At 47.6% G+C, this 24,090-nt stretch overlaps 8 protein-coding genes across 8 annotated transcripts; all 8 read right to left on the bottom strand.

Annotated features, from left to right (window-relative positions):
• Positions 1-30: 30 nt before the first annotated feature.
• Positions 31-884, bottom strand: ETH_00023555 (uncharacterized protein; the record flags this gene model as incomplete). Its single annotated transcript, XM_013377475.1, has 3 exons — positions 31-294; positions 377-652; positions 756-884. 3 exons carry the CDS (start codon positions 882-884, stop codon positions 31-33), a joined length of 669 nt encoding a protein of 222 aa, XP_013232929.1.
• Positions 885-1,043: 159 nt separating this feature from the next.
• ETH_00023550 (uncharacterized protein) lies at positions 1,044-2,177 on the bottom strand (the record flags this gene model as incomplete). The annotated part of the gene is made up of 4 exons (XM_013377474.1): positions 1,044-1,282; positions 1,435-1,647; positions 1,777-1,876; positions 1,992-2,177. 4 exons carry the CDS (start codon positions 2,175-2,177, stop codon positions 1,044-1,046), a joined length of 738 nt encoding a protein of 245 aa, XP_013232928.1.
• Positions 2,178-2,600: 423 nt separating this feature from the next.
• ETH_00023545 (uncharacterized protein) lies at positions 2,601-5,260 on the bottom strand (the record flags this gene model as incomplete). The annotated part of the gene is given in 8 exon segments (XM_013377473.1): positions 2,601-2,779; positions 2,797-2,936; positions 3,127-3,337; positions 3,432-3,758; positions 3,865-3,982; positions 4,157-4,363; positions 4,487-4,787; positions 4,983-5,260. 8 exon segments carry the CDS (start codon positions 5,258-5,260, stop codon positions 2,601-2,603), a joined length of 1,761 nt encoding a protein of 586 aa, XP_013232927.1.
• A 1,312-nt stretch (positions 5,261-6,572) lies between these two features.
• On the bottom strand, positions 6,573-11,799 carry ETH_00023540 (uncharacterized protein; the record flags this gene model as incomplete). The annotated part of the gene is made up of 8 exons (XM_013377472.1): positions 6,573-6,806; positions 6,917-7,123; positions 9,315-9,638; positions 9,828-10,054; positions 10,213-10,412; positions 10,522-10,688; positions 10,840-11,025; positions 11,155-11,799. The coding sequence occupies 8 exons, from the start codon at positions 11,797-11,799 to the stop codon at positions 6,573-6,575; spliced, it is 2,190 nt and encodes a 729-aa protein (XP_013232926.1).
• A 3,668-nt stretch (positions 11,800-15,467) lies between these two features.
• Positions 15,468-15,939, bottom strand: ETH_00023535 (uncharacterized protein; the record flags this gene model as incomplete). Its single annotated transcript, XM_013377471.1, has 2 exons — positions 15,468-15,697; positions 15,840-15,939. The coding sequence occupies 2 exons, from the start codon at positions 15,937-15,939 to the stop codon at positions 15,468-15,470; spliced, it is 330 nt and encodes a 109-aa protein (XP_013232925.1).
• An 89-nt stretch (positions 15,940-16,028) lies between these two features.
• Positions 16,029-17,028, bottom strand: ETH_00023530 (uncharacterized protein; the record flags this gene model as incomplete). Its single annotated transcript, XM_013377470.1, has 3 exons — positions 16,029-16,481; positions 16,625-16,765; positions 16,825-17,028. The coding sequence occupies 3 exons, from the start codon at positions 17,026-17,028 to the stop codon at positions 16,029-16,031; spliced, it is 798 nt and encodes a 265-aa protein (XP_013232924.1).
• Positions 17,029-17,175: 147 nt separating this feature from the next.
• On the bottom strand, positions 17,176-18,689 carry ETH_00023525 (uncharacterized protein; the record flags this gene model as incomplete). Its single annotated transcript, XM_013377469.1, has 4 exons — positions 17,176-17,491; positions 17,902-17,964; positions 18,231-18,377; positions 18,532-18,689. 4 exons carry the CDS (start codon positions 18,687-18,689, stop codon positions 17,176-17,178), a joined length of 684 nt encoding a protein of 227 aa, XP_013232923.1.
• Positions 18,690-19,884: 1,195 nt separating this feature from the next.
• Positions 19,885-23,673, bottom strand: ETH_00023520 (uncharacterized protein; the record flags this gene model as incomplete). The annotated part of the gene is made up of 9 exons (XM_013377468.1): positions 19,885-20,205; positions 20,339-20,570; positions 20,714-21,354; positions 21,668-21,919; positions 22,049-22,277; positions 22,501-22,728; positions 23,002-23,136; positions 23,240-23,322; positions 23,542-23,673. The coding sequence occupies 9 exons, from the start codon at positions 23,671-23,673 to the stop codon at positions 19,885-19,887; spliced, it is 2,253 nt and encodes a 750-aa protein (XP_013232922.1).
• Positions 23,674-24,090: the final 417 nt, after the last annotated feature.

Raw genomic sequence — 24,090 nt, 5'->3', positions numbered from 1 at the left:
TGCAAATGGAGTTAAACGGCAAACTGCAGTTCAGGCGAATGCATTTCTACGCCATGCAATCCTCGCTAAAGAAAACACGAGCTGACCTCGAGTACTGAGGTAGTTCAAAGCTTGTTCTAGAATTGACATGACTGTGGATTTGCCAGACAGAGTACTGCCAACGAGCATGTTTCCATGTCGACTGTGCATGCATTGAAACAGCTGCTGTGCCTTGGTCATTTGACTCTCTACTCTGGTCCACCCGTTCCTCTCTACTGCCAACTCAATAGCTTCCCGGAGAACTTCTGATTCTCTCTGTAAAAGAAGCACAACACGCTTGCTGATCTTGCGAGAAGTTTCCCAGTGAAAAGAATACGTATTCGTATATGAGGCTTACTTCAACAAGATCACTCTCAGGGAATAGATCCTTGACAAGAGAAAACAAAATTTCCAAGTCTTCTGGAACAGTTTTAGGGACAACCATGTCAAGTATGGCCAAAATCATAACAGCCTGCTCCGTCATGCTTTCATCAGCCTGACGCTTGACTTCTCCAGCCCTCTGCAGCGCTGCACGAATTGGACGGAGTCCAAAGTCGTAATGGTCTTGTTTACTTAGCTGTTGTGTCAATAATTGAAAGAGAGCAGTAGCTTTCCGCGACAGTGATCGGGCATTCTGCAGAGTCAGAAAAACATCACCACCTCAGAAGAAACCCTCATCAAATGTATTTTAGCATAACGCTCAAGCATCTGATTCCTCAGAACGTCCTGCTGCTGACCTCAAATCCTTCCGACATTAGGAAAATTTCACATATTAGTGCAACGTCTGGGCTCATCATGGCAACGGGGCGGAATAGGCTTTTCAAGTTGTCAGGCAGGTCTGCTCTACCCCTGTACCCTGGATTCATCGTGCTAAATATAGCACAGCCAGTGTCCAGGCGGATCCTTTGTCCCTCAAAAAAGAACTTGCGTTGCACGTGCTCATCCGGGGGTATTTCCCTGAACGGGCGCAAGAACACCAAATAGCGAGATGGTCACGCGCCGCATATGCCATCCTGTATCTCAAACTACGTCTCATGAACCACTTGCCTTAAAGCGTTCTGAATAGTCGATATTTGCTGCGCAACTACGGAGAGAACCTCCAGGCCTATCCGGTTAAACTCGTCAAAGCAGCACCAAGCGCCGCTTTGGGCCAGCCCACTAAAGATTCGGCCGAGGGACAAGTAATCAAGCGCGTCCGAGCAGTTGAAAACAATAACAAATTTTGCCAGTGTTTTTCCAAGGTCCTTTACTGTTTCAGTTTTTCCTGAGCGAAGCGACCAAAGTTACACTCAGAATTTTTAGTATTTAGTATTCGACACACGAAAACCATCTTAAGTCCAACGATGTTCCGTAGAAATTGACACAGCGGCAAGCAGTTTTTTCAGCTGATCCTATAATGCTGCAGCATTAGCGTACCGGTGCCTGCAGGGCCTTGGCATGATCCGCCCAGCCTGCAGTGTAAGGCGAATGTAAGGGCCATAAAGCATTGGTCCGTGAGAGGGGTTATGACCAGCCGACTGTAAATCCCTTGATACTCGTAGCCGTAAGGTGTCACTGTTTCTGTTTGGAGGCCCTGGCACAGGAGCGTGCCCGAAAAGCCTGCTTGGTTGAAGGATGCCGGATTGCCGCCTGCATGAAAAAAATGCAGATCGTTGTCGATGATGTACACCATGCGTCACTGGTCAAACAAACAGAGCCAATGCCATATTAACCCCATTAAAAGGCTAAGAAACTGTGCCTGTATCGTAAGGCTTTTACTTCTGTCAGCCTCAGAAATATCCTCCCGTAGCTCCAGTCTGAGTTGTGAAGTCCACAAAAAGTGGTGTTCACTGTCACAACGACTTTGAATCAATTTCTCCTGGATGAACAGCACAGCAGTGTGCATTTAAAAGATCTTCTGCAGTGCTCGCTGCATAGACCAAAAAGCAGTTCTCATCGTAGTGTTTCAGAAGATCTAATTGTTAAGGTCCTACATGCACGTCGCGGTTGTGCACTTCAACAGTCACAAGCGCCTTCAGTTTCATTCGGTCTCTGTCATTTCCTGCCTTCTTCAGAAGCTCTGTCAGATGAAGTAGCTGCCTCAACTGGTGGCGTTTTAAAGTTTTCAGAGCGAGTTTGTTGCCCTTGCTGAGCCGGCGGAGTGCACTCTCTGTCTCCATGGTCCTAATGGAGCAATTAGGTTTGAGGAAATGTAGAAAATCTCCTGAGCCCTCATCTATCGCCAAGGTAGATTATTTGAAAATGCAATGTGTGTACTCTACACGTTAACTGTCTCACCAAGTGATTTGGCAAGATGTAATGACCAGCTGGAAACAGTTATCTTTGATCCATTTGTCCTTCTTGCTTCCATGCGCCATGCTTTGCTGATGTACAGCCACTAGCTGCTTTTTTAAAGTATCGTGCATTGAGCGTGTAAGCTGAGCAGAGTTTTCACAGTGGGACCATGAAATTTTCCACAAATTGTGGAAAATTACAGAGCATGCACGGCCTCTCTGGATGTGCGCTACTTATTAGAATTACCGGTACCTTGTTTAGCCATTGTTCTACACCCCCTTCTACAGATATCGGTCTTGGAACAAGCTTTAGTCTCTCTCCTTCACATGATGTAAAGCCATCTGCTTCCCAGCATTTGTTCCCACGTCTTCCTGCAGTGGTTCCACAGGTTGTGTGAATCCTCGCTCAGTGTAGTAGAAAACAAAGGCCTTGCATTCCTGATCAATGGAAGCAAATACTTTGTAGCTGTCTTCTGTGGCCGATTGCACTACCGTATTGTCCTACCGGGTGCCACAAGATCAAGGGATCTTATTCCTTGGAAACACTTTTTGATGTAATTCTGAGCCTTCTCGGGGTCCCTCGCATCACCCAATATTTCAAGCATGTCGGAATTAGAAACGAAATAGAATCGAGGGAATTCCTGTCTGCAAACGGAAGACACAATAGACTGCAACATGTGTCATTAAAAATTCTGAACCAAGATCCAGACACCATGCTGAACCGTCGTGGAAGAAAATATGAAGAGCCCCTGGAAAACAGAAAATCAAAAATATTAGGTGTGTTGTACGAAGAAACACCATGAGCACAGAGGGCATCGGATCTCATCAAACGAACCTTTTCCTCTCCAGGTAATCATCGAGGGACTTTTGGATAGCTTCTAAATCATGATTCATAAGACGGAGTTCCTCCTTTATGTTTGGTTGGCTGCAAGCATTGACGAGTGTGGAAGCCTGCTGAAAGTTCAACAGCGTGTAAAAAAAGAGCCTATCTGTCCTATCGAATAACGTCGCTTCCTGGGGCAGCAGTATGCGGATGTCTTCAGAACCTGTCGTCTCGTAAGCACAGAGGCAAAAATGCTTTTCTTGTCCACAGTAGTGAGACAAAGAGCACTTTTAAAGACTCCAATTTTGTCCCCCTACCTCGAAAGACATTTTCAAGGTACGCCCATTGTCTTTGCACCTGTTGCAACAGCTCCAAAAGTTCCGCAATGACTGAAAGAGTAGACTCCCAATAGATTACGGTGTCTTTGAAGGGGACATGAAACTGGTCGTTCTTAATGGATGAAAGGCTCAGCAAATGCTCCTCTAGCGTAGACAGAAGGTCTTCGTCTGTTTCGACCCGAAGCATGTTAGTCTTGTATGGCACAATTTTCAGCTCCAATGAGCTCCACACAGATATAATTTCATTGAGTGCCCCTTCGATCTTGAATTCCTTTCTTGCTTCTTCAGTCAAACGGGAGACCAAATCTGTAGACGATTACACATAGATTTTGCTTCTGCCATCAAGCAAGCGATGTCTTGAATTGCTTCAAGCGCATTGTTTACAATAACAGGAGGGGCGTGTAATACATACCAGAACGACGCAGAAGCTCCAAATGAAACACAGACTTCAAAGTGAACTCCCGCGAACGCTGGTCAAATCCTTCGGCTACCTCTGCCTTGATCCGATCCCAGTGACGATCTCGAATCGCCTGAACGAGTGATGCATTTTTGCCGTGTTGGGCGCTGCACTTGCTGCTGTGTTCACGTTATTTCAGCAGTTTATCTTTTGCGCACTAGAACCCAGAAGAACGTGATTCCCACATTTAAAAATGGCTCAAGCAGCCCGTGTCAAAGAAACCAAATTGATTATGCAGAGTGCTCACAGGGTCTAAGAGATTGGTCACGAGAGGCAATGCCTGTATCACTTGCTCCAGCTCATGCTGAATCCTTCTCCAAATAGGCCAATCCCTGCCCTCCTTGATTTTAAACAGACGGTCAAAAAAAGCGTCACCTTGTGCATAAATCTCCGGCACATTTAACGAATAAAAGGGTTTGGAGCTCATTGACTCCCACGCTTCGTCCCAGTCGTTCTGAGAAACACAATGCCATGCCATTGTACTCTTGAGTACACAACTACATTCTTCGTAGAGGTGCTTTTTCTCCTGTAGTGCTAGAGAATTACAGTGTGCCTAATGTAGGGCAAAGGCGCCTACCTTCAGTGACCACACGTCCCACAACTTGCCGATATCACTTTCCATCTGTTCCAGGTCCCGGTTGCTGTGGTACTCAATTCCGAAAAACTCAAGAATCGGAGACAGCTCCTCCCTGGAAGCAGCAAGCTTATTCAGGTCAGCCTTGAACCCCTCTAGAATCCCGAATGCTGTGGCAGCCTCACATTTGAAACTTGATCCGTCAAACGGCGCGGAGATCATGAATTGTTTAAAGAGGTCTGACGTCCTGCGAGCTAGGGAGGTGACAAGCATCTCGGCATCGATTTTCATAGCCTTCTTTGTCCTAAAGTAGGAAAAGAAAGACAAAAAGAAAACACCTTGTACGTATTCAAACCGAATCAATCGTTTCACACGTTATATGCTGGGGCAAAGAAGCACTTTGCTCATTTATACACATTTAAAATGTACAAGAAGATAATACGCCTTTCATTTCGTCAGAACTTTGCAGGACTGCCATTCAGCGTTGTGGCTAACCTACCGGATAAGCATGCTCTCTGCAGCATCTAGTGCTGTCTGGAAGCCATCAATTGCTGGCGAGAGCTTTTCCAGCTTCGCCGCTTCTTCTTCAGGCACATGAACTGAGCGTATCGCAAATAACGTTTCATCTGTGCCAGTAAGAGATGGGCCAGTAAAGCATGATGAAAGGGCTGAGGCATGTGGCGGCGCTTTAGAATACGCAAGACTGTAGAGAAAGCTGCGTACTGTAGCCAAGGTGTTCGACTTTTTTTGAATCCGAGCAATTTCTAAGACTTTCATTCTGTGTCTGATTCAATGTCCTTAACTTATACCTCGAAGCTCTCGAAGAGTAGAAAATTGCTCTTGAAGAGGCCTTATTCTGCCGCGCAATTCAGGCAACTTTTGTTTGCACAGACTGCATAGCTCAACTTGACTTCTAATCTCTTCAGTATTAGTCGGAACTCGCTGCAGAATTTGGGTGTTCGCTGAACCACACACTCCGCCCTAAAATGCAAATTTCTAACTTATCCAGATATTAAGAAATCTCCGAGGAGAGGTTTATCCCATTTATAGCTGTAATAGAACATCTCAGGCTTCTATAGCTACCTACACTCAATGTAGTCGAAGATCGCGTTTTGTTCCCTCCTTGCGCTGTTGTGCAAATAAACAGTCAGGGCTGTTTGCTTCATGGAGCAATGTCCCAACAAAGATTGCTTTAATTGTGTGAAGTCGGTTTCTAGGAAGCAAATAACTGTCTGCGGATTCGTGCACAACACGACACGCATTTCCAGAAATCATATTGGCTGGTGAAACTTAAGAAGCGTGAGTAAGCAGTCGCTTTCTGGCAACTAAGTATATGCCCTACACTTGCTAGCGTGTTCACCTTCGATTCTTCCTGCTGTATGTCACTTTGATATTCTCCATATTCCTGAATTGAGGAAACGACTACATGTAATGGCTGTTGTGTGCTGTGAAGCAGGACACTTAGGGCTTCTGCTGTTTCTCCAAGAAGGCACGAATAATTCGTACTCCACCACTTTAAACGCTCAACAAGCTTGTGTGATGCACTCCCTATGCAGCGTGACACCTGAAATAAGAGATGCGCAACGAAAGGCTTCCTTGTGTACGCCAACCCAAACATTCCAGGAGCCTGTACCCATTTCCTATGCATTTCCAATTTGCACCTGTGATGTTAATTTTTCGCATTCTTCGTCTGTCGCCAGTGCAGGATACCAGCCTTCGGTCTTCGTATGCGATTCCTTCTCACCTGTACCACACTCTAAAGGCTGGTGAGCTCAAAGTTAAACAACAACGACATCACTACACTTGCAAGCAACAGTTACTCAATTTGGCCCTACTCGATTTCTTCATCAAGAAGAAACACAGCGGTACACGAACTACGACAGCTGTGAATAGATCGTTCGAGTGTTTGTATATTGCTTTCAACGGCTAGGGCACAACACAACCTGCTTGGCGTTGAGGCCATAGTCGAAGCCTTACATGAGTCTCTGTAAAGGCACAGCAAATAAAAGTGGGAGCATCCGGATGTGAATAGCATTTGCTCCGTTTGCATTATTTGTCGGGCTATTGATTGTGTTTGAGCTTTTCCCGCTCACACTGGTTCGAGAGCTTCGCATATCTTGGGCAGCTGGCTGATTACATGAACCGCATCAAAGCAAACCCCCATAATTGTCGTTTTCAGCTCTTCCATCGGTGGGTCGAATGCCATTATGTTTCCACCTTCAGCTCCCTTATCGGTATGCAGCACGGCAAAAACTCTCAACAGCGGAGATGCATCGATGGAATTGCGCTTGCTTTCCTTCGGGTACAGTGCTGTCGCAAGTTCCTATGGCAAAAATCAAATAAACTGCATTCGTACTGAGTCTGCTGAAACCTGCTTCACCAGCCCTTGCTGCGAGCTGCTTATTCGCTACCTTTTCCCTACTTTTCAGAGACTGAAGCACCGAGGTTTTTAGCTGGGGTGCATGGTGTAGGAGCCGCGGGTTTGTCTGCCGTGAGCCCAAAGGCAGCCTTTCGGAAGCTCCATCTTACCTGCAAAGAGGATCGAACAACTCTTCGTAAAGCCTCTCTCCATTCAACGTCTATTCGTTCAACAAATGAGGTCCATTCCTTCTGGACTTCTTTATTCTGCTCCTTGAATAGCTGCGCGTCATACACAGCTGTAGACTAGGTTGCACCATGTCGATGTAGGTTATGTGGCCTTCTAAATCATAGTGTAACAGTGAGTAAAGTTGATGCGGCCTTTTATCACTCCTTCGGCACTGCACAAATTCGCCGCATCACAGACTTTACTAAATGCACCTCTTCAGTGGCTTGAATAATTTCCACGATTCTGCTGTGATAGTCTCTCAAAGCCAGTAGAGCAGATCTCTGGGTCTCAGCTTGTTGGCAAAGGAACCCTCCAAGTTCTCGCGTATTCTTTTTGTCAACCTCTATGAGCCTGGAACGGGCTGCTGCGTCTATGAAGCTAGTAATCGACGCCTTTGCGTGGTGGAATCGGTTCACTGATTCCCAGACTCCTTGGCAATCCCTCCAGGCGCCACGCACGAAAAATTCCTTGATACCCTACTCGAGAAAACACGAAAGCATTTTGTTCGTCTGCCTGATGTCTACTTGTCGGCCATTGAAGCGGGAACACGTGTAAACTCATTTCGGAAACGTGTTCGGGTCCCCAATTAAACGTCATTACCTTAGAATTCCACGTCAGCTTCTGAATTCCCGGGGATATCTTTCTATCGAGCGCAGAAATGTGTTGTTGAAATAACCGTCGTTCCTCTGACTGAGAGCATGCAATGCCAGTTAGGTGGGCCTTCAGATGTCCGAAAAAGCACAAGTTGCTCCATCCCACTTATCAAATAACCTATGCATGAGCTCGTTGAAGTTCCATCAGAGTTTTCATCATCAGGAATTAAAAACATATGACGTGTTCGTAATTTATTTCAGTGTGGCACTTGCCGCTAAACTCTCAAGTATTGTATTATAAGCCTTCACAATTTTTAAAACATGTTGCTGAAGGAGAAACAAACGGTCCTGATGCCTCAAAAGCTCGAGAACAGCAAACGGAAGGCGGATGGTTTGGTCTTGCAGGATCTGCCAAAATCGAGCCTCTTGCAGAATTCTGTGCAGCCGCCTGTCAAAATTTAGCTCTAGCCAGCCACCTGTAGAATTAGACAGGTCAAAATTTGTTGAACCCGTACACATCAGCAGTGCTGAGGCAAGTGGTACATGGATGCATCATCAACGATGCGTCCGTGTACTCGGTGCTGTTTCGCTTTGGTCGGTCATCTGAACGTTTTTAGGGCGGCGCTGAATGCGCTGTGGCACTGGAAAAACTGACCTCTTGATTTGGTAAGGATGCATATGTCGCAGCCAAACTGTGGGAGGTCAGATGTTTGACTGGCCTGACCGGAGGGTATCAGTGTATCAAGGTCTTGTAGCCATTCCTGAAATGACTTTTCGATAAAATTCTGCAGAGCCCCATCAACAGTACTTCAAAAAGTAAACTATGTTGAAGAAGGCAGCTTTCCATGAAATGCATGTATTCAGTTAGTCCCAAGTCAGCGCAACCACAGAACTAGCTTGCCGCAGTGAGTATGCGCACATGCAGCAAGGCCGCTACATTTTCGAAGAGTTCGAGCGTTTGTTCTGCTTCCTTTCCTTCAGCGGGTAGAGATATACTTCGGAGAGCGTGCAGCTGTCTCTGCAGATAAATAGCTGCTCCTCGGCACCAAAGTGCAGCTCCTGCCTTGCTAGGATGGAGCAGCCTAGTCAGCAGAAACGGAGCCCGATATTTCTTCAGATTATCGAACTGTCTTTTGATGGCTAATAATGACTGCAATGAACGCATCCATAAACTAGCGGAGCAGGCGAAAAAAGTCAGTCTTGTTCTCTAGTTCAAGATGTGGCCTAACCAGTTTTGCGCTTCTGTTCAGGCAAATCAAGTTAGACCGCCAAACAATTCGATTAGCAACATTCTGAAGTTACAAACGCAGCAAATTCTTGCCTGCGAAAAAAGTCTCCATACGTCTCCCGCCTTTTTTTCCAAAAATCTTTGAACTTTTGGTCTTTTGGCGAGAAGTTTGAACCCGTCGTAGATCTCACATGCTTCCTCAACGGTAGCGACTCTCTTAAAAGCAGTCGCAATAACATTTGTGTACATGCATTCCTGGTCGCGAACCTAATATTATGCATGAAAGGACAAGACACTTCGTAGCAGAAATATCAAAGGTCGTTCCCAGTCGAGCCTAGCTTCTTATCTACAAGCCGCTGCTCACTAATGCTGCTACCCGCCCGCAGACGCAAGACGAGTGTCAAAAATAGGATATTACCTAACCTGTTCTTTGAAAAGAGCGTATTCAGTGTGCCAGTTTGTAGCCTTCACTTGAAGGACGTTACGTCCCATTGCACGCAACCTTGAAAGAGTTTTCCCAAAAGCTTCTTGCAAGTCGCGTATGCTGCTACGAAGAGCTTCCGTTTGGAATGCGCCAAAAAATGGAAGGTTACAGGAGAAGGTGTTTTGTTGCGGAGGGACACTATAATATCCCTCCTGAATGCTGTCTCTCTCCTCCTGTTGCTTTGCCTGACAAGAGGGATGGAATTGAAGCTGGGCCTGGCAGACGTCTAGAAGGTCACTACACCGCTGCACGAAGGCATCGCTCTACAATGCAGATCCACAAAGCACCAAACACCCAGTCTGTCAGCACAGTGAGCTGATCCTCCGCATTGTTCTACGATGCAGATTTAGAAGGCACCAAACGCCCAGAATATCAACGAACAATGCGGCGGTCACTTAGACGGCACTCTCGCCGCATCAGCCCTGTGGAGAGCTTGAGGCGCGCTAACTTACCTCGGCGAATGCAGCGCTATCTGCGGACTCCCAACAGCAGGAAGCATTCCCTTCAGCCTTGATTAATGCAGAGAGATGACTGAAAATTTTGTTGAGAGCAAGGCCGCATTGGACAGCGTTCTGCAAGCTCTTCATTGGCTCTTCCACGTCTCCTACCCACATAGAATCGACATTTACTGAGGCTTGCCCACGCCGAATAACTTCGCCAGCGATGTTACGCAAAAGTCCTGAAGAAAGCCAATGGGCAAACTAACAGAGCTGAACTTTTCCAGATTACCAGTCTATAGCGCCTCAACCTTAGCGACGAGTAAATCACGAAGTCCTAAATGCGTCAGGATTAGTTAAAGGATTCTGTTGTGTAAGTTAGAAGGGCCTTCCTGGTTACCACCAATTCTGTCTGGAGTCGTATAATACTTGCTATGTGTAGCAACTATTCGGACCGCCATGAGCAGCTTCGTCGCTGCTGCAGGTATTTGGTGGGACTCCGCTTCTCGCAAAGCCTGGCATGGTCCCCTCAGCACTTCCAAGAACTTCAAATTTTCGGCAGCTTGACTTGCAGCTGCAAGCACCTCTTGTTGCACAGCTCTGCAGAGACAAACGCGTAAAATTCTTGAACATAACGGTATACATATGTTGGCTGCATTGCAGAAGCGTTCTAATGGAATGCTAATAGCAAGTCCTTGATGCCACATACTGGAACTGCATGACGTATGCCGACTTCGCAGCGTCGAGTATCTTGAGGGCTGATTGGAGTGATGGCTCCTGAAACTGTCTCATGAGTGAGCTCAAATTCTGTGCATACTCAGTCCACCTCTGGATTTCCCCGAGATGGCCTGAATCTATCGCTCCTTCTGATCCTTCCTGAGCAGTAAGAAAATGATTACAAAGGGCTCTCTGAGGCTCGGCTGGAAGGTTAGAATGCTTAAAGGCGCAAGCAACTACACAACTCCGGATATGGCGTGCCTACGCGACGATTTGACTATAGATGCCTACGGGACGACTATGGAAGCACCTGGAGCGCCAATGTTTCCTTCACTTGCCGTGTCCACGATGCTGCCAGTGCCTCCAGGCGTTGAATAAGGTCACGATCGCGCAGGCATGCAGCGACATCTGTAAGGTCTTCAAGTGGGAGGACAAGCGTGGCGCAGCCCTGGGCACGATGAACTATGTCTGTCATTCGGCTAACATAGTTACTCAGCTGCGAGCACAGCTCATGTAGTGATCTGTTCCTTTCATTATTCATGTCATTATTCCGTCAGCAAAATGCAGTAACACTTGTCCTGCTGTTTACGTGCAGCCGTTGTGCGATACCAGTATTTCATCTTACTCTTTTCATGACTTCCTTCTTAAAACTTTGCGGCCATGCGTGATTTTGTCCAAGAACGGGTATGTACACCCCACGAATAAATGCGATCACGCCTTCAAGAACGCCACCGTGGAACGAGACACATAGCAGTTGCTCCTCCGGAGCCTCTCGTTTCACCTTTGAAGCATCCCGCTTACTGACGAACACGAGTGCGCTCGCACTTTCCTGCTGCACACCGCCGTGCTGCAGCATAGGGCCAGCGCAATGTACAGGAAGTTCATCGCTGAACATTAGCCGCGAGAGCCCCCACCTTTCAGTTATAGATCCATCTTCCTCGCTACCTCTAGGGAGAGGTGGGCGAGGGCGCCTGCTCATCCACAAAAACCAACGCTGCCGCTCTTTAGAGTGGCAAAATTTCGCGAATTCCTTTGTGTGCTCCGGTGTCCAGTCTTCATCTGCTACGAAGCCAGGCAACTGAATTTGAGCAATGAGCCACCGGGCTAGGTATTCTGTTGCTGCCAAGGACCAGTAGTCATCTGGAGTAGGGAAGCTTCCCTCCTCTGGTATTCCTCTAGGGATTTCCGTTACACCATTGACGGTAGTTACGCCCTTTTGCCTATCCTCAAGTGGCATCGAAGTCTGGCTCTTAGGCTCTTCCTGCGTCATTCTGAACCAGCCTTCGACACCCTTCAATATAGAAGCTGCAGGGAATTTGGCTCAAGGTCTGCCTAGCGTTGCCTGGCTTCAAGTCCAGACTACGGGTAACAAAAAAGTGTAGCAGGTGGTGTTCTCCTGGAAATACCACTGCCAGGGCTCAGGAATATTATTTGCGAATTTTGGTTGGCGTCCACCAATGGAGCAGCAGGAGGAGCTTCTTGCATTGGCAGGCTAAAAAGCAACCCAAACGCAAGGAAGCATTCTACTGTGTACATCGGGTTCCTCGATACTGTAGGGGGCAAAGTTCTAAAAGATTCCTTCCTATGGGTATTTCGATAGCCAGATACACTCGTAGCAAGCCGAGAAAAGCCTGTTGCTCAAGGATGCTAGTCCTAATATGGCACTTAACTAGCTTACTGAACTGCGGCGCAGCAACGTGCCTTCATTACTTAGCACTAGGCAGCACCTGAGTCCTCAAGCGAAGCACGACAGTGAGGAAAGTGAGCTACATATCTTGATAAGCTTTAACAGTGAATACCACAAGTTTGGCTAGTGTATTCAACAGCACTATTTTCACTGCGTGGGGTCCTGCCCAAGCCGCTGATACTACTGGGGCATCTCCCAAAGTCACTGAATTTTCACCAAGGCCTACATTAACAAGCTAAAGAAAGCTAAAAACGTCGATTTAATAACAAAAGAATAGAGCTTGGCATGGACATCTCCCTGAAAGCAGGTCCGCTCCTGGGTGGAGGAGGACCTGGGTGGGCGCTGCTGCCAAATAACAAATAACAGTGGCCTGCTCATTCAGCTGCTGTGAGTCACAAGAAAGAGCCTTTTTAAAAGTTTCATTACGTAAAAATCCATTGGATTGCATTAATATAGGACTCCGACAGCCCTGAATGTTTACACACTGTGTGGGCCTCACGTTTGTGCGAGTGTTCCGTGGCTGTCTCCAAAAAAAAGTGCGCTGCAGGTGGCCCAAAATGTTAAGGCTTACTCTGTAAACGTGATTCATACTTCTCGTTTTAAAGTAGTATACTTGGGGCCAGGTGGATGACTGCGCTAGAAAGAGATCAGCTCACGGTGGGGCGACTGGGGTCACCGGCGTAGGATCGTCTCAATGAAGAGCAGCCTTATACCAGGAACTTCAATGCAAAGTATCCCACTTTTCTACAAAAGCCGTTTTGTCATATGAAGTGCCAAGGCATGTGCTCTGCATGTGGATGGATCGAAAAGTGGGGCTCGTGAGTTACCATATTTGCGCAGCATAGTAGCATAGCAGAACAGAACTTCTGACGGGACAACATGTCCAAGCAACCGTCTTTTGAAAGAGTCTGTGAAATGGAAAGGACTAATTATGACTGCAGAGTTGTAGCTTCCATAGTATGGCACTTCCATGTAAATGCTGAGACATGATCCGAACTCGAAGCACTGCGGCTTTAGAGCTAGCTCGCAGGGGCCGCGGTTCACCGAAGTGGATATCGTGCTGAGTTTTCTCTATCATGGTCTCTCCATTTCCTCTGGTGAGAGCGAGGGCGGGACGCCATGTTACCGCAATATCGTAGCACACCAGCACAGGACTCCTTATGGGGCCACACGTCCGAACAACCGTCTTTTGAAAGTTTTTCCTGTGCACTGGAAAGGACCAAGTGTGACTGCAGAGCTGTGGCTTCCATTGTGCGCCACCTTTATGTATATCGTGAGAGATAATCCAAACTGAAAGCACTGCGGCTTTTGGATTAGCTCGCAGTAGCCGCAATTCTCCGAATCGGATAGCGTGCTGGGCCTTCTACATCATGCCATCATCATTTCCTCAAGTGAGAGCGACGGCGCGAGTTAGGAGCTAGTGCAGCTGCAGCTGGCAAGAGCACATTTTGTTCCAATTTTTATGTCAGTTGCCAAGGCAGTTTGCGTTCCCCCAGAGATGATAAGAACTAGCTGTTCGCATCCTCTTTCCAGATTTAGTGTCGGCTTAGTTTCGCTTTCCTCAAGGAACGCCCGTGCCTCTCCTGTTTCTCTGGTAAGTTCTTACCCGTTACATGCTGTACTTTTAAGGGATAGCTGCCTCAGCCGGGAGTTCCAGAACAATGCACGACAGATCTCCCCGAAACATGATTCACTCTGCCGAATGTTTGCGCCTCCTTGCGGATCTTCGGGTCTACTTGTCAAGCGCATGCTAGCCATAGTGTTAAGAGCAACCGCCTACTTTTGGTGGCCGTAAGGGCGACGCCACCCTTGCTGCTTAGTGCTTTTTGATAGCTGTAGAATCATGGCTGCACGAGGCGCTGTATATGAATATGAGAGATATTTGTTGCGCGCCGAAATGCAAGCTTTAAGTATCACAAGATTATTATTCGTGCTTTGTTTTGCTTTTGAAGGCGTTCGAGGGAGGTCGGCATTCACACTGTGGGTATCTGTGATGCGCAACTTTTGGCTTTGCTTCTTGCTGTGTTGTTTCCCCCAGAGCTCATTATTTCGTGCACCCGGGTGCTTCGGTGTTCATTGCTAGATCATCGTCTTAATTAGGTAGATAGCGCGTAATTGGTCTCGACGTGAGTACTGCGCATAGTAGAGTGAAGGCTATTGTCGGGGCTTCTCAAGGACCAGAATAAATCTAATATTATTTTGGATCAAATACTGGACTGGATGCCCAGCAGCGCTTTTCAGTGCATATTCCACTGCTTCCACGAATCTCAACACTACTCACCAACTAGGTTAATTTGGGTTCGGATTTTCCAAGATCGTTGAGTCGCCCGCTACAACAGAAGCACGGTTGTTTCTTGCAAATTCAGTAGTTCGAAAGGCATCATAAGCTCGCGGAGTCTTTTTCTTGTGCATTGTTACAGCGCAGACTCAATGCTGCGGAATGCTGCACGCTTTCAAGCGAATAAAAAGTGTGAGGGGTAACACCAGAGAGTGGACCTGGAATTTTTCAGGTGAGCTTAAGGCTCTAAAAGTTCCACAGGCCCTCTCATCCGTCTCTCTTATGCCCGAGATCTACTTTGCAGGGCCTGATTTATGCGAAAGGGGGCCAATTTCTGGTGCATCCTGAAAAAATATGACATTTCGTTCCCTTAATCTATTTAGCTCTGCCTTGAGGGAGTTTATCAGCTCCTCCTTTTCCAGTATTCGAGCTTGCATTCGAGACAAAACTCGTATTTGGTCTGCTGGCTCCCACGTAAGAGCTCGCATTTTTCCGGCGGCGCCTGAGCACAGTAATGGACTACGCACTGTAGCCAAAATTGAGCCCCAGGCTGCTCACTACGCAACAAATCTTGTGTGCAGATAAATCCAGGACCAGCTGGTAGCTTTGAACAGTTGAATGGCTTTTCTGAAGCCTGGCAAAGACTTATAAATGGCGCATTGAACTCACGCAAGTTGGACTGGTGATCCTGAGCACGGCGCAGAACTACAACACGCTGCTTAAAATCTCGGTTTTGCTCGACACGCTGCAGCTGCCCCTCCATTCGCTTTATTGCGGTTTCCTGCAGAGCCGCAGCTACCTAGTGGCTGCCCATTGCACCAGAAATGATTTGTTTTTCTTTTATTCTTGGTCATATGGACTATCTAATTCTCTTAAGTTCATGCTTCTCCTGTACGCGCCTTCAGTTTCTGCGGCCAGTGGCAGCACTACGAAGCGGATTTGTGCCATTGCCATCCAAAATGAAAGCGAAAAGCTAAGCCTGTTGGCGTACCCGTTGCTTTATTTCGGCTAGCACCGCTGCCATCTTTTTCTTCAGCTTCACCTTCGCCTCTTCCAGTGACTCAACCTCTTTGTCACCTTTTTGGGTATCTTTCAGGGCATCAGCAGGCACCTGAGAAGCCCAGTTTTGGCTACTTGGGCCAGCTGCAGACCCACTTTGCTCTTTATTAGAGTTCCTTGCTCGCGCAGTTGATACACTTCCTCCTAAAATAAATCGTACAAGCAAAACTGAAGGATTGGCCGATGCACTGAGCAGTTTTGTTGTCGGAATCCTGACCTAGCCAAATATACTAACCTGAACCAGGTTCTTGTGAACAAAACTTTTATTCTTTCGATTGAAATAGACGTGTTTTCCAGCCTTTGCTGTCCTTTTCTCTTGCTGTGTAAGCTAGCAAGTGATACCCAAGAGCATTAGCCTGAGCTTTTGTGTCACAAGAGACCGACATCGTGAATTTTGCATTACAGCCTACCTGGCATTTGCAAAATTCGCTGCATGCTTCTAGTAATGCGTAGTAGATGAACATCTTTTGTTCTCTCAGACACATCTATTGCCTCTAGTTCCAGTAGCCTTGTTCGCCATTGCAGAGACTCTACTTGCCGACGGAGTGCCTGTACCAATGTGCATCCAACGAGACTGATGCGTCGACTTCACAAATATCCACATGTGTAGTCTCTTAGTCCCATCGACTAAAGAATAAGCATTTGGTTGGTGCCTGACTTTCATGGCTTCAAGAAGCTTTAGCTTTTGCCGTCCCCCGGATATAATATCTCGCTTGTAGGCATCTACTGCTTCCTGGCTAACAAGGCATGAATCAGAGAAGTCAAACGGCTCATGCAGTGGTGCAACTGCATCAGGAAGCTCTCCAACAGTGCCTCTTTTAACTCGCAGTAGCAAATCGACATCTAATCGCGATTGCTCGAGGGCTTCGGAGGAAATGTTCAGTTGGAGACGCAGTGCTGTTGCTGCTGCCTGGTGCTCCTCTAGCCTCTGCGGCACAAATTTTGCGCACTTCGCAACGGATGAATTCTCTCGAGACCGAATGCTTGAGAAAGGAATCTCAACATACAAATATCTGTTTTTCTGATATTCGCTATTCCGTTTTGGAGTGGTGGGCAAAAGAAGTCACGCACCTGTTTGATTGAAGTTAGTTTGCGCTGTTCGGCATCTGCGGCCTCCATGGCAAGAACCAACCGCTGCTGGGCGAAGATTGAGTCACGCGAAGCCTCTAAGACCTTGCAGAGCGAAGTATCTGGACTAGCAGAAAGCTCTGCCTGTGACAAACGAAATCTACTCTACGGAGGAATATGCTGGCATGAATGAGGTGCTGCACCATGTTAACAGGGTTACTTCTGTCTGTTATCCTGAGAAGCCACTCCTCTTCACCATGTGACTCTGATACCATCCGCCTTCTCACCTTTAGAGCATCTGTTGCAGTGTCCAGGCGATAACTCAACGCTGCGCATTCTCTCCGAAGAGCCTGCTCTGGCTCTTCCTGTGTTTCCGCTGGCTTCCGTAGACGCTGCGCTTCATCCATTGCTGCTCTACAGTGGAATCGCACAGAGCATTCCGTATCTGGGACAGTTCTTATTAGTGAGCCCCTAGAACCTACACAGGAGACACTGGAAGGTAAAGGTTAAAAAAGACTGAAAGATACAAATATAAAATTTAGAAGTTCACTGTCTCACGCATCGTTCAGCTTCTTATTGATAGCGGCGAGCGTCTCAGATGGAACATGAACGAGCCCAAGAGCTGCAAGAAGTGCAGTTGCTTTAGTTTTTTGGTCGTGTTGTGCTGCGGCACGCTCATCGTCTAGAAGCCAGCATGAGCCCTGCTGCTTTTGAAGCTCTTGATGTAGCTGCTGTACCTGTGCTGTGGAGTTCTCAAGCCTTGACTGAATCTCTGCTTCAGCCGTTTCGTTTGCGGCCTCTTGTGCTATGCTGTCCGTGAGACGGGCACTAGCTAACTCAGTAAGTAGGAGCTCTTCTTCATACACCCGCCTACCACGTGCAATCAATAGGATAGGATAGCAATGCACTAGCTTATTGCGAAGACATAAATGAGCCTCAGCACAGCCTGACTGAGAGAAAATCTAGCGCAGCGCTTGTTCCCGTTGGATGGAGAGGCCACCAGGTGATGACACGTCGCGGGAATGAAGCATAAAAAGCCTCGACGCTACTGGCCTGACAGGAAACCTTTTTAATGTGCAAGTCACTGGTCTCAGACATGTAATTCGGCTCTTCTTTTAGTGGCTGTTGAATCACCTAAAACAAATTTAAATCGACGTGCACATGGTTACTTCCTCCCGAGGGCGGAGGTGTCTACAATTTTCCTCTGTAACATCGAGGATCCCAGCCTCACCGAGCAGCTGTGTTACTGTACAAATCTACACTTCAAAACTTTGTCTTACTTCCAGTCCTTCAGATTGAAAAGGTCGGCGCGGAGCTGAGCTGCAGTGGAGGTAAGCTCGTCCCTGTAAAGGAAATTAACACGCTTTTTCCACGTCGCTTGCTGCCTTTCAGACGTCCACGTAATGTGTAATAGCATCTTCCACCTCCTGATCTACTTCATTTTTATTGCCTGCTGGCATGGTTATCCCCTGCGTGAGACACTGTCTTTCTCCACCGTTTTCCCTCATTGCCAAACGTTGATACGCAGCCCATAAAATGTTACGGTTTGACGTTATTCCTTCTTGGTCACTGTAAGGACATTTGTGGGCACTTTTGCTCACTGTCCTACCTCATTTTTTTCAACTCCCCTTGAATTTTTTCCCTGAGAGCGCCCTGCTTTTCCTTTAGAGCAGTCAATTGTTCTTGGTAGGCTGCAAATTTGGCGGCCTGAGCGTCTGTCATCGTCCCAGGGGTAACACTTCTCATCCATGCCTCCCTATTGCACCAGTAAAATTAGACAAATTTAATTTCAGCCAATGTTCCGTTGGTATACCTCGCTGGTCATGGAGGGCTTGCAAGAATACAGCGCATATTTTCTTCTGCTACTTCATGCCTCAGCACTGCTTTCTGGGAGAGCCTCTAATACTTACCATTTGTCAGCTTGTAGTTCAAGGGCACTGAGTGCGTCTTCGGCCTTCAGCCTTCCTCCCATCATTCTTTGAAGAGCTCTCTGGGCAGCTTCGTCTGTTGGATGGACTGCTTCACCAGGCAGCAATGTTCCTTGACCTCCTTTCGTCAGTCCTGGCATATCTGCAGTTTTTGGAGCTCCAACCAGTGCGTTTGCCTAAGTGCCGGATAATAATGACACGTATACTCAGCAGAAAACACGAACTACTCGTCCGGTCATGTGATGTAGGAATGGGCTCGGATCCACAGTCAGCAAGCCGTTTTTCGCTTACTAAATCCTTTACTGTATCCTCAGTTAAGGGTACTGACAATTCTGGGCCTGACTGGTCATTGGCCTCTCCTATGTGGGCTGCGCATTCCCTCGCCTTCGTAGCTAGCTGCTGCATTTTGTCTATTTTTCGAAGAACGGTGCTACTACACTCCTCTAGTCGCCGATTGAAAGAAGTTTGGAGCTGCAAAAGCAGGTGATTGAGTAACCAGCAGCGTCAGTCTAAGTAAACATTACCCCAATGGGTTCATCACAAGAGGAAAGTAAAGCATTCGCAAAGCTCTTCTCACCATGCGTAAATGCAAGCGCGGTGAAGGCGCCGAAGGGGCTAAAGCAACGAATTTTGTTATCTAGAGCTTCCGCTGACTTAAAATATTTTTCACGTTCCCCCTACCTCAGCCAATATCGCGCGCAAAACCCAGAATTGGATGCGACGTGAGGCATTGGTTGCAATCAAAAACGGCATCTTCAATAGCCCGCTTAAATTTTTGAGGGGTTCCTGGGAGTAAATCACTTGCCGGCGGCTCGCTGTCCCTGCGCCATCAGGGGGCGTTTGAGGCGCAACCGCACTTTCTACAGAAGGTCTTGTAGCCTCGCTACAGTCTGCACGCCGGTTGGGGCAACAGGCATGGGCTTTCGCTTTAACACACGGGATGTGCGTCGGCCTAGGTTTTGTTCAACTAAAAGGAGCCCAATAGCTTCTTCCCATACATGGGCCACTCATCACAGCCGCAGCCGATGCAGTTAATTCGGTTCTAACCTTGGGTTTCATCTAATGAATGGTAGAAAGCCAAGTAGCGTTGTGCACTTTTGCCGAAGCCGCCTATAGGAGGTGTAAGATCTTCCTGTTGCATCTGCAGCATTGATTCATGGGAAGGAAGTAATTGTCTTAGCCATTCGTCTTCCTTGAGCTGTAGTTTCCTGAATTGCGCCATCAACATAGCAACCATGCAGGCTTGTTGTGCGCTGTCAGTGTATGAGTATTTTGTACTGTACTGGTCTGTTATACTCAGGGCTCGTACACTGCGTTTCATGAGGGCAGCTAGGCTCATGAAACTTTCCTCAAGAAGATAAACTTTGTCTCTAGGATAGTATCTCTGGGTCGCTGACGGAAGCGGAGGTAGCTCTTCTCAGTAATCACGCTACCGGGCTTCTCCGCAGGAATAGCGAGCTCCTTGGGAGCAGTTAGGATTGAGGCTTGCAAATGCTGCACCAAGCTGCGGTGAAATGCAAAAAATGCGTGTTGCAGCAGCAGCAGCTGCTGCTGCTTTTCCATTTGAGTTGCGATAGCTTGTTGGTTGACAATCATGCGGACACTGGCATCCACGTTCGCCGCCTCAGCTTCCAGGCTACGAAGAGCGTCCGAGCCCTAAAGCAGCCACGCGTTCATACTTGCGCCTCGGAGATTTAGAACAAGGTTTCACTTCCACACCTTTTGGAACAGCAGATGGACGTTGCTAGAGGCAAATGCCATTGTCATGCATCTGTCTGAGTGTTCTCACTGTCACTCTTTCAACTAAAGTCTGTAGCTCTTCTTGAATGGCTTGCTTTTCTCGCATAATAGCCTCCATCTGTGCTTGCACGTCAGGGGCCGCAGATAAGCGACGAGCCGTATACAATCGAGACTTCTTCGGCAATAACTGTGAATTAGATGGATCGTCATGAGCTTCTTTCAAACCGTCGAGATCCTGAAGAAGCTTTCCTTCTGGAGAGGCTCTGTTGGAGACAGTTGAACTGCACGCACAAGCATTCAGAGTCACATAATGCTGCACTGTCATTTATGTAGGATTGGGTAGCGAAAGTAAATGTGAATCTGCTCCGTGTAAGGCACAGGGTAGGACAGCCGACAGTGCTTCCACAGAAAGCTGCCACCTTACCAAGAAAATTCAACTCTAAAGGAAGTCGCCTGCTCTGTCTCGTCACTACATGCATGTGGCTCTAATTGTCCTATGCAATTCTCAAGCACCCAAAGCTGGAACAAGCCTGGTTCCCTTAAGGTAGCCACAGCCACCTGCCCTTTGGCAGTTGCGATGGTAAGAGATAGTCGTGCGTGGTGAATTCCCCATGAAGAGATACATGGGGCTACTGCACAAACGTTGCACTTGTTCGCCAGCGTTTTGTACTGCGCATTTTTGTCCACTAGTAGCGAAAGCGAAGCAGGGCTTCCCAGCAATTCAGGTTGAAACAGAGCTCTCAAGAATTGCCCATCCGCTTGAAGCGCAAGCACCAGAATTGGTCTCTCTACAATAGCAAAATGTTTCTCGTTTGCGGTCTCCTTCGTTGTCTCGCTGATGTCCCACAACAGTTGCACCCGCTGTATCGGAAGGCACCCAATGGACACGTATGTAAGGGGCGTGATAGCTGGTGCAGCCACGAATGCCCTTGCACCGCTACAGGATTCACCGAACACGTCTCGCAAGTGAAAGAGTACAACCCCTCCAGATGCGGTGCCAACCGCCAGAAATGGGCCTTCGCTTGCTATACAGAGTGGTGACACGCTAAGCCGCGTGCAGCGAATCTGCAATTAATAAAACGCAGAGGTATGACAGCGCATAAATATCCAACCGCCAGCAGTGAGAGTTTCAAATACTCCCAAACCAAGCCTCGAAGCACAGCCCGTGTCGTTGCTTGCTAGTATCTGGTCAAAACTGTCTCATACTTGAAGTTGCTACGATTGAAACAACATATCTGAAAGATGGCACTTATGTTGTTTTAATCATAGCAGCTTCCACAAAGACAACAAGCTGAAAGTAATATTTGTGGGGACTTTCTTCCAGAAGACTGTTGCCAACACAGTGGCACGAATGACGTACATTTTCCCTCAAGCGTACCTGCGGAAATGATGCAAGCTCTTCGCTGTCAACTCGGGGGATGAGCAAGGCGATGCCACTAACTGGAGCTCCAAAGCTTGCTGTTGAAAACGCAACAGAAAATACTCCAACAAGGGTTCCGGCATAACTTGTCGGCTGCTCGTCTTCCTGCTGAAATTCTCGCCATAGTTCAACTCCCCTTTTTACCCAGCAGCCTCCATTCTCTGGAATACGAAGAGTGGCGGGAGGCACGTGTCCCTTGATTAGCGGTGACTGCAATCGACAAACAGGCCAGGCAAACAACAATTGTTTTCTGCTGCTAGCTTTCCGTTGTAACTATCGAATGCGAAGTCCCAGAACCTGCGCTTAACGCCGTTTTTTGCTACATAGGATGCGCGATACGTCTGCAGTGTTCCCGTCCAGCCAGGACGAAAGGAAAAGCCTCTTTAGAACTGTCGTAGGGGTGTTCGTTTCAGTGCGTTCGGGCCCCAGAAAGAAGGCAACCTCGCCACTGGAACAAACTGCAGCCCAGGCAGTATCTCCGCCCTCATCATCTACTTCAGTAGAGTGCATGCAGCTTGATGAAGGAGCCAATGATGGCATGCCCTTGATCTTGATTCCCACAATGCACCTGATTGTACCACTTGAAAACCTGCAGCAGCAAAATAGCTGAGCTTGCCTCCACGTCTAGCGATTGTGTTGACTCTGGGCGATCCATTTTGCTCATTTTTGTGTTTGTTCTGTTCTGTACTAGCATAGGCATAAGTTCTGTGTGCGTGGGATACTCAATACAGCGGCATTAATTCACTGCTTCGTAAGCATCTGCTGCAGTACCACCACAATACCGAGCGTACCGGCAGACTGGTCTGATGCTGCCATTTTCCAGCCAGACGACAGACCCACCAACAAGGCCTAGAAGGCATTGATTTTCGTGCAGCTCCTCTAGATTTCTTTCATTTCCTGTCTCAAAATCCATCATATATCCTAGGCAGCTGATGGATTGCTGAATAATGGAGGAGTGCTGTAGCGTTGGTGAAACTTTCATGCTCTTTCCCGTTTTCTCCACAGAAACCAGCCACCCCCTACGACGCCACATCACCACTCACAGTTGCGCTTGCATGCCTTGTAGTGCAAGTAAATGCATTTTGTGGAAATGCTCAATAGACCGTATGACTACAACAATGAGTTTTTGCCATGTTGCTCCCTAAATATCCAAGGCGTGCATGGAAGGAGCCCACACTTCATGCATTAGATGTGTATCGTGATCCACTGATGTGGACACCAGCAACAAAAATAAATGCAAGCCTCTCTGTGTCTGTGAAGTACGGATGTCGTCTTGCCCAGATATTGCTTACATGATTCTTCCAGAGGCATGAGCAGTAGTAAGGCGCAGACACATTTGATGGGGAGCGCAGCCGTCAATAGTGAGTGTCAAACCGACAACTCCACCAAAAGAGGTGCCGGCAAGTGCAAGCATGGAAGCCGTATCACTGCAGATTAGGCGCAAATCATCCCATTCAACAGATTAGTCTTATTTACTGTGGTTCTAGCAAACACCTATGGTGCTTTTGTTGAACGTATGCGTCTCCTCACTTTCGGTCTTCGCCATCCGAATCATCCACAGCGGGGTCTTTCTCGCCCACTTGAACATCTCCCCATGTTTTGTCTACCTCGGTCTGAAGAGACAGAACATTAAATTAATCACGTGCGAACGGCCAGTAACGAAGCGAAAATTGGGTTTTTATTGCCTCATCTACCCGTCTACTTCATGATAAACAGATAGCCAGCACCTGATCAGTTCGCAGGTGAGCAAACGGCAGGCAAGCTTCTGGTGCTACTGGTGCTACTGAAGTGCTGCGTAAGTGGGGATAGTAATACGGGCGTTGTAATCTTACTTGTATGCAGCGCTCTTTGCTCAGATTCCACACGCAGCCTGCAGTATCGGAGATAAGAAGAGGGGCCAATTCGCTACTGCGACTGCTTGGCAGTCGGAGGGACCCCAGTGCCCTAAGCATATGAGGCACCATAATCAGGAGGACCGGGAGCCACTAAGATGGTCATTTAGCAAAAGCGACGACTCAAATCCGGTTAGCAGGTGGTGTTCAAGCCCTTGCTGCCAATTGACATAAGGGGCGTCTCCGTTCGAATAAGCACTATGATTCGCAATGTGAGACAGTTTCTTCTGGAACACTATCAATGCCATCTCAAAGGGGCAACGACACCAGGAGAAAAAGGCCATGGCAGCCATGAAGTGGTCCTCTGTATCCACTTTTGGCCAACTCACTTGCTTAAAGTTGTTCCTTCACTAGAGCTTTTTGATATCGGAATCTCAATCCTGATTTGATGCTGCAGTAGTACTAGCGGCCCAAAAGTGCCACTGTCAGGGGTGGAAATTTGGCTTCTCCCCTTAGCTGCAGTTAGAGATTGTGTATCGTGGTCCTGCT

This window comes from Eimeria tenella, genomic scaffold, assembly GCF_000499545.2.
Source record: "Eimeria tenella Houghton genomic scaffold, Eth_scaff53, whole genome shotgun sequence".
NCBI classification, from domain to species: domain Eukaryota; phylum Apicomplexa; class Conoidasida; order Eucoccidiorida; family Eimeriidae; genus Eimeria; species Eimeria tenella.
Note: the sequence above shows the minus strand (reverse complement) of the source record. Positions and strands in the feature narration are given on the sequence as shown.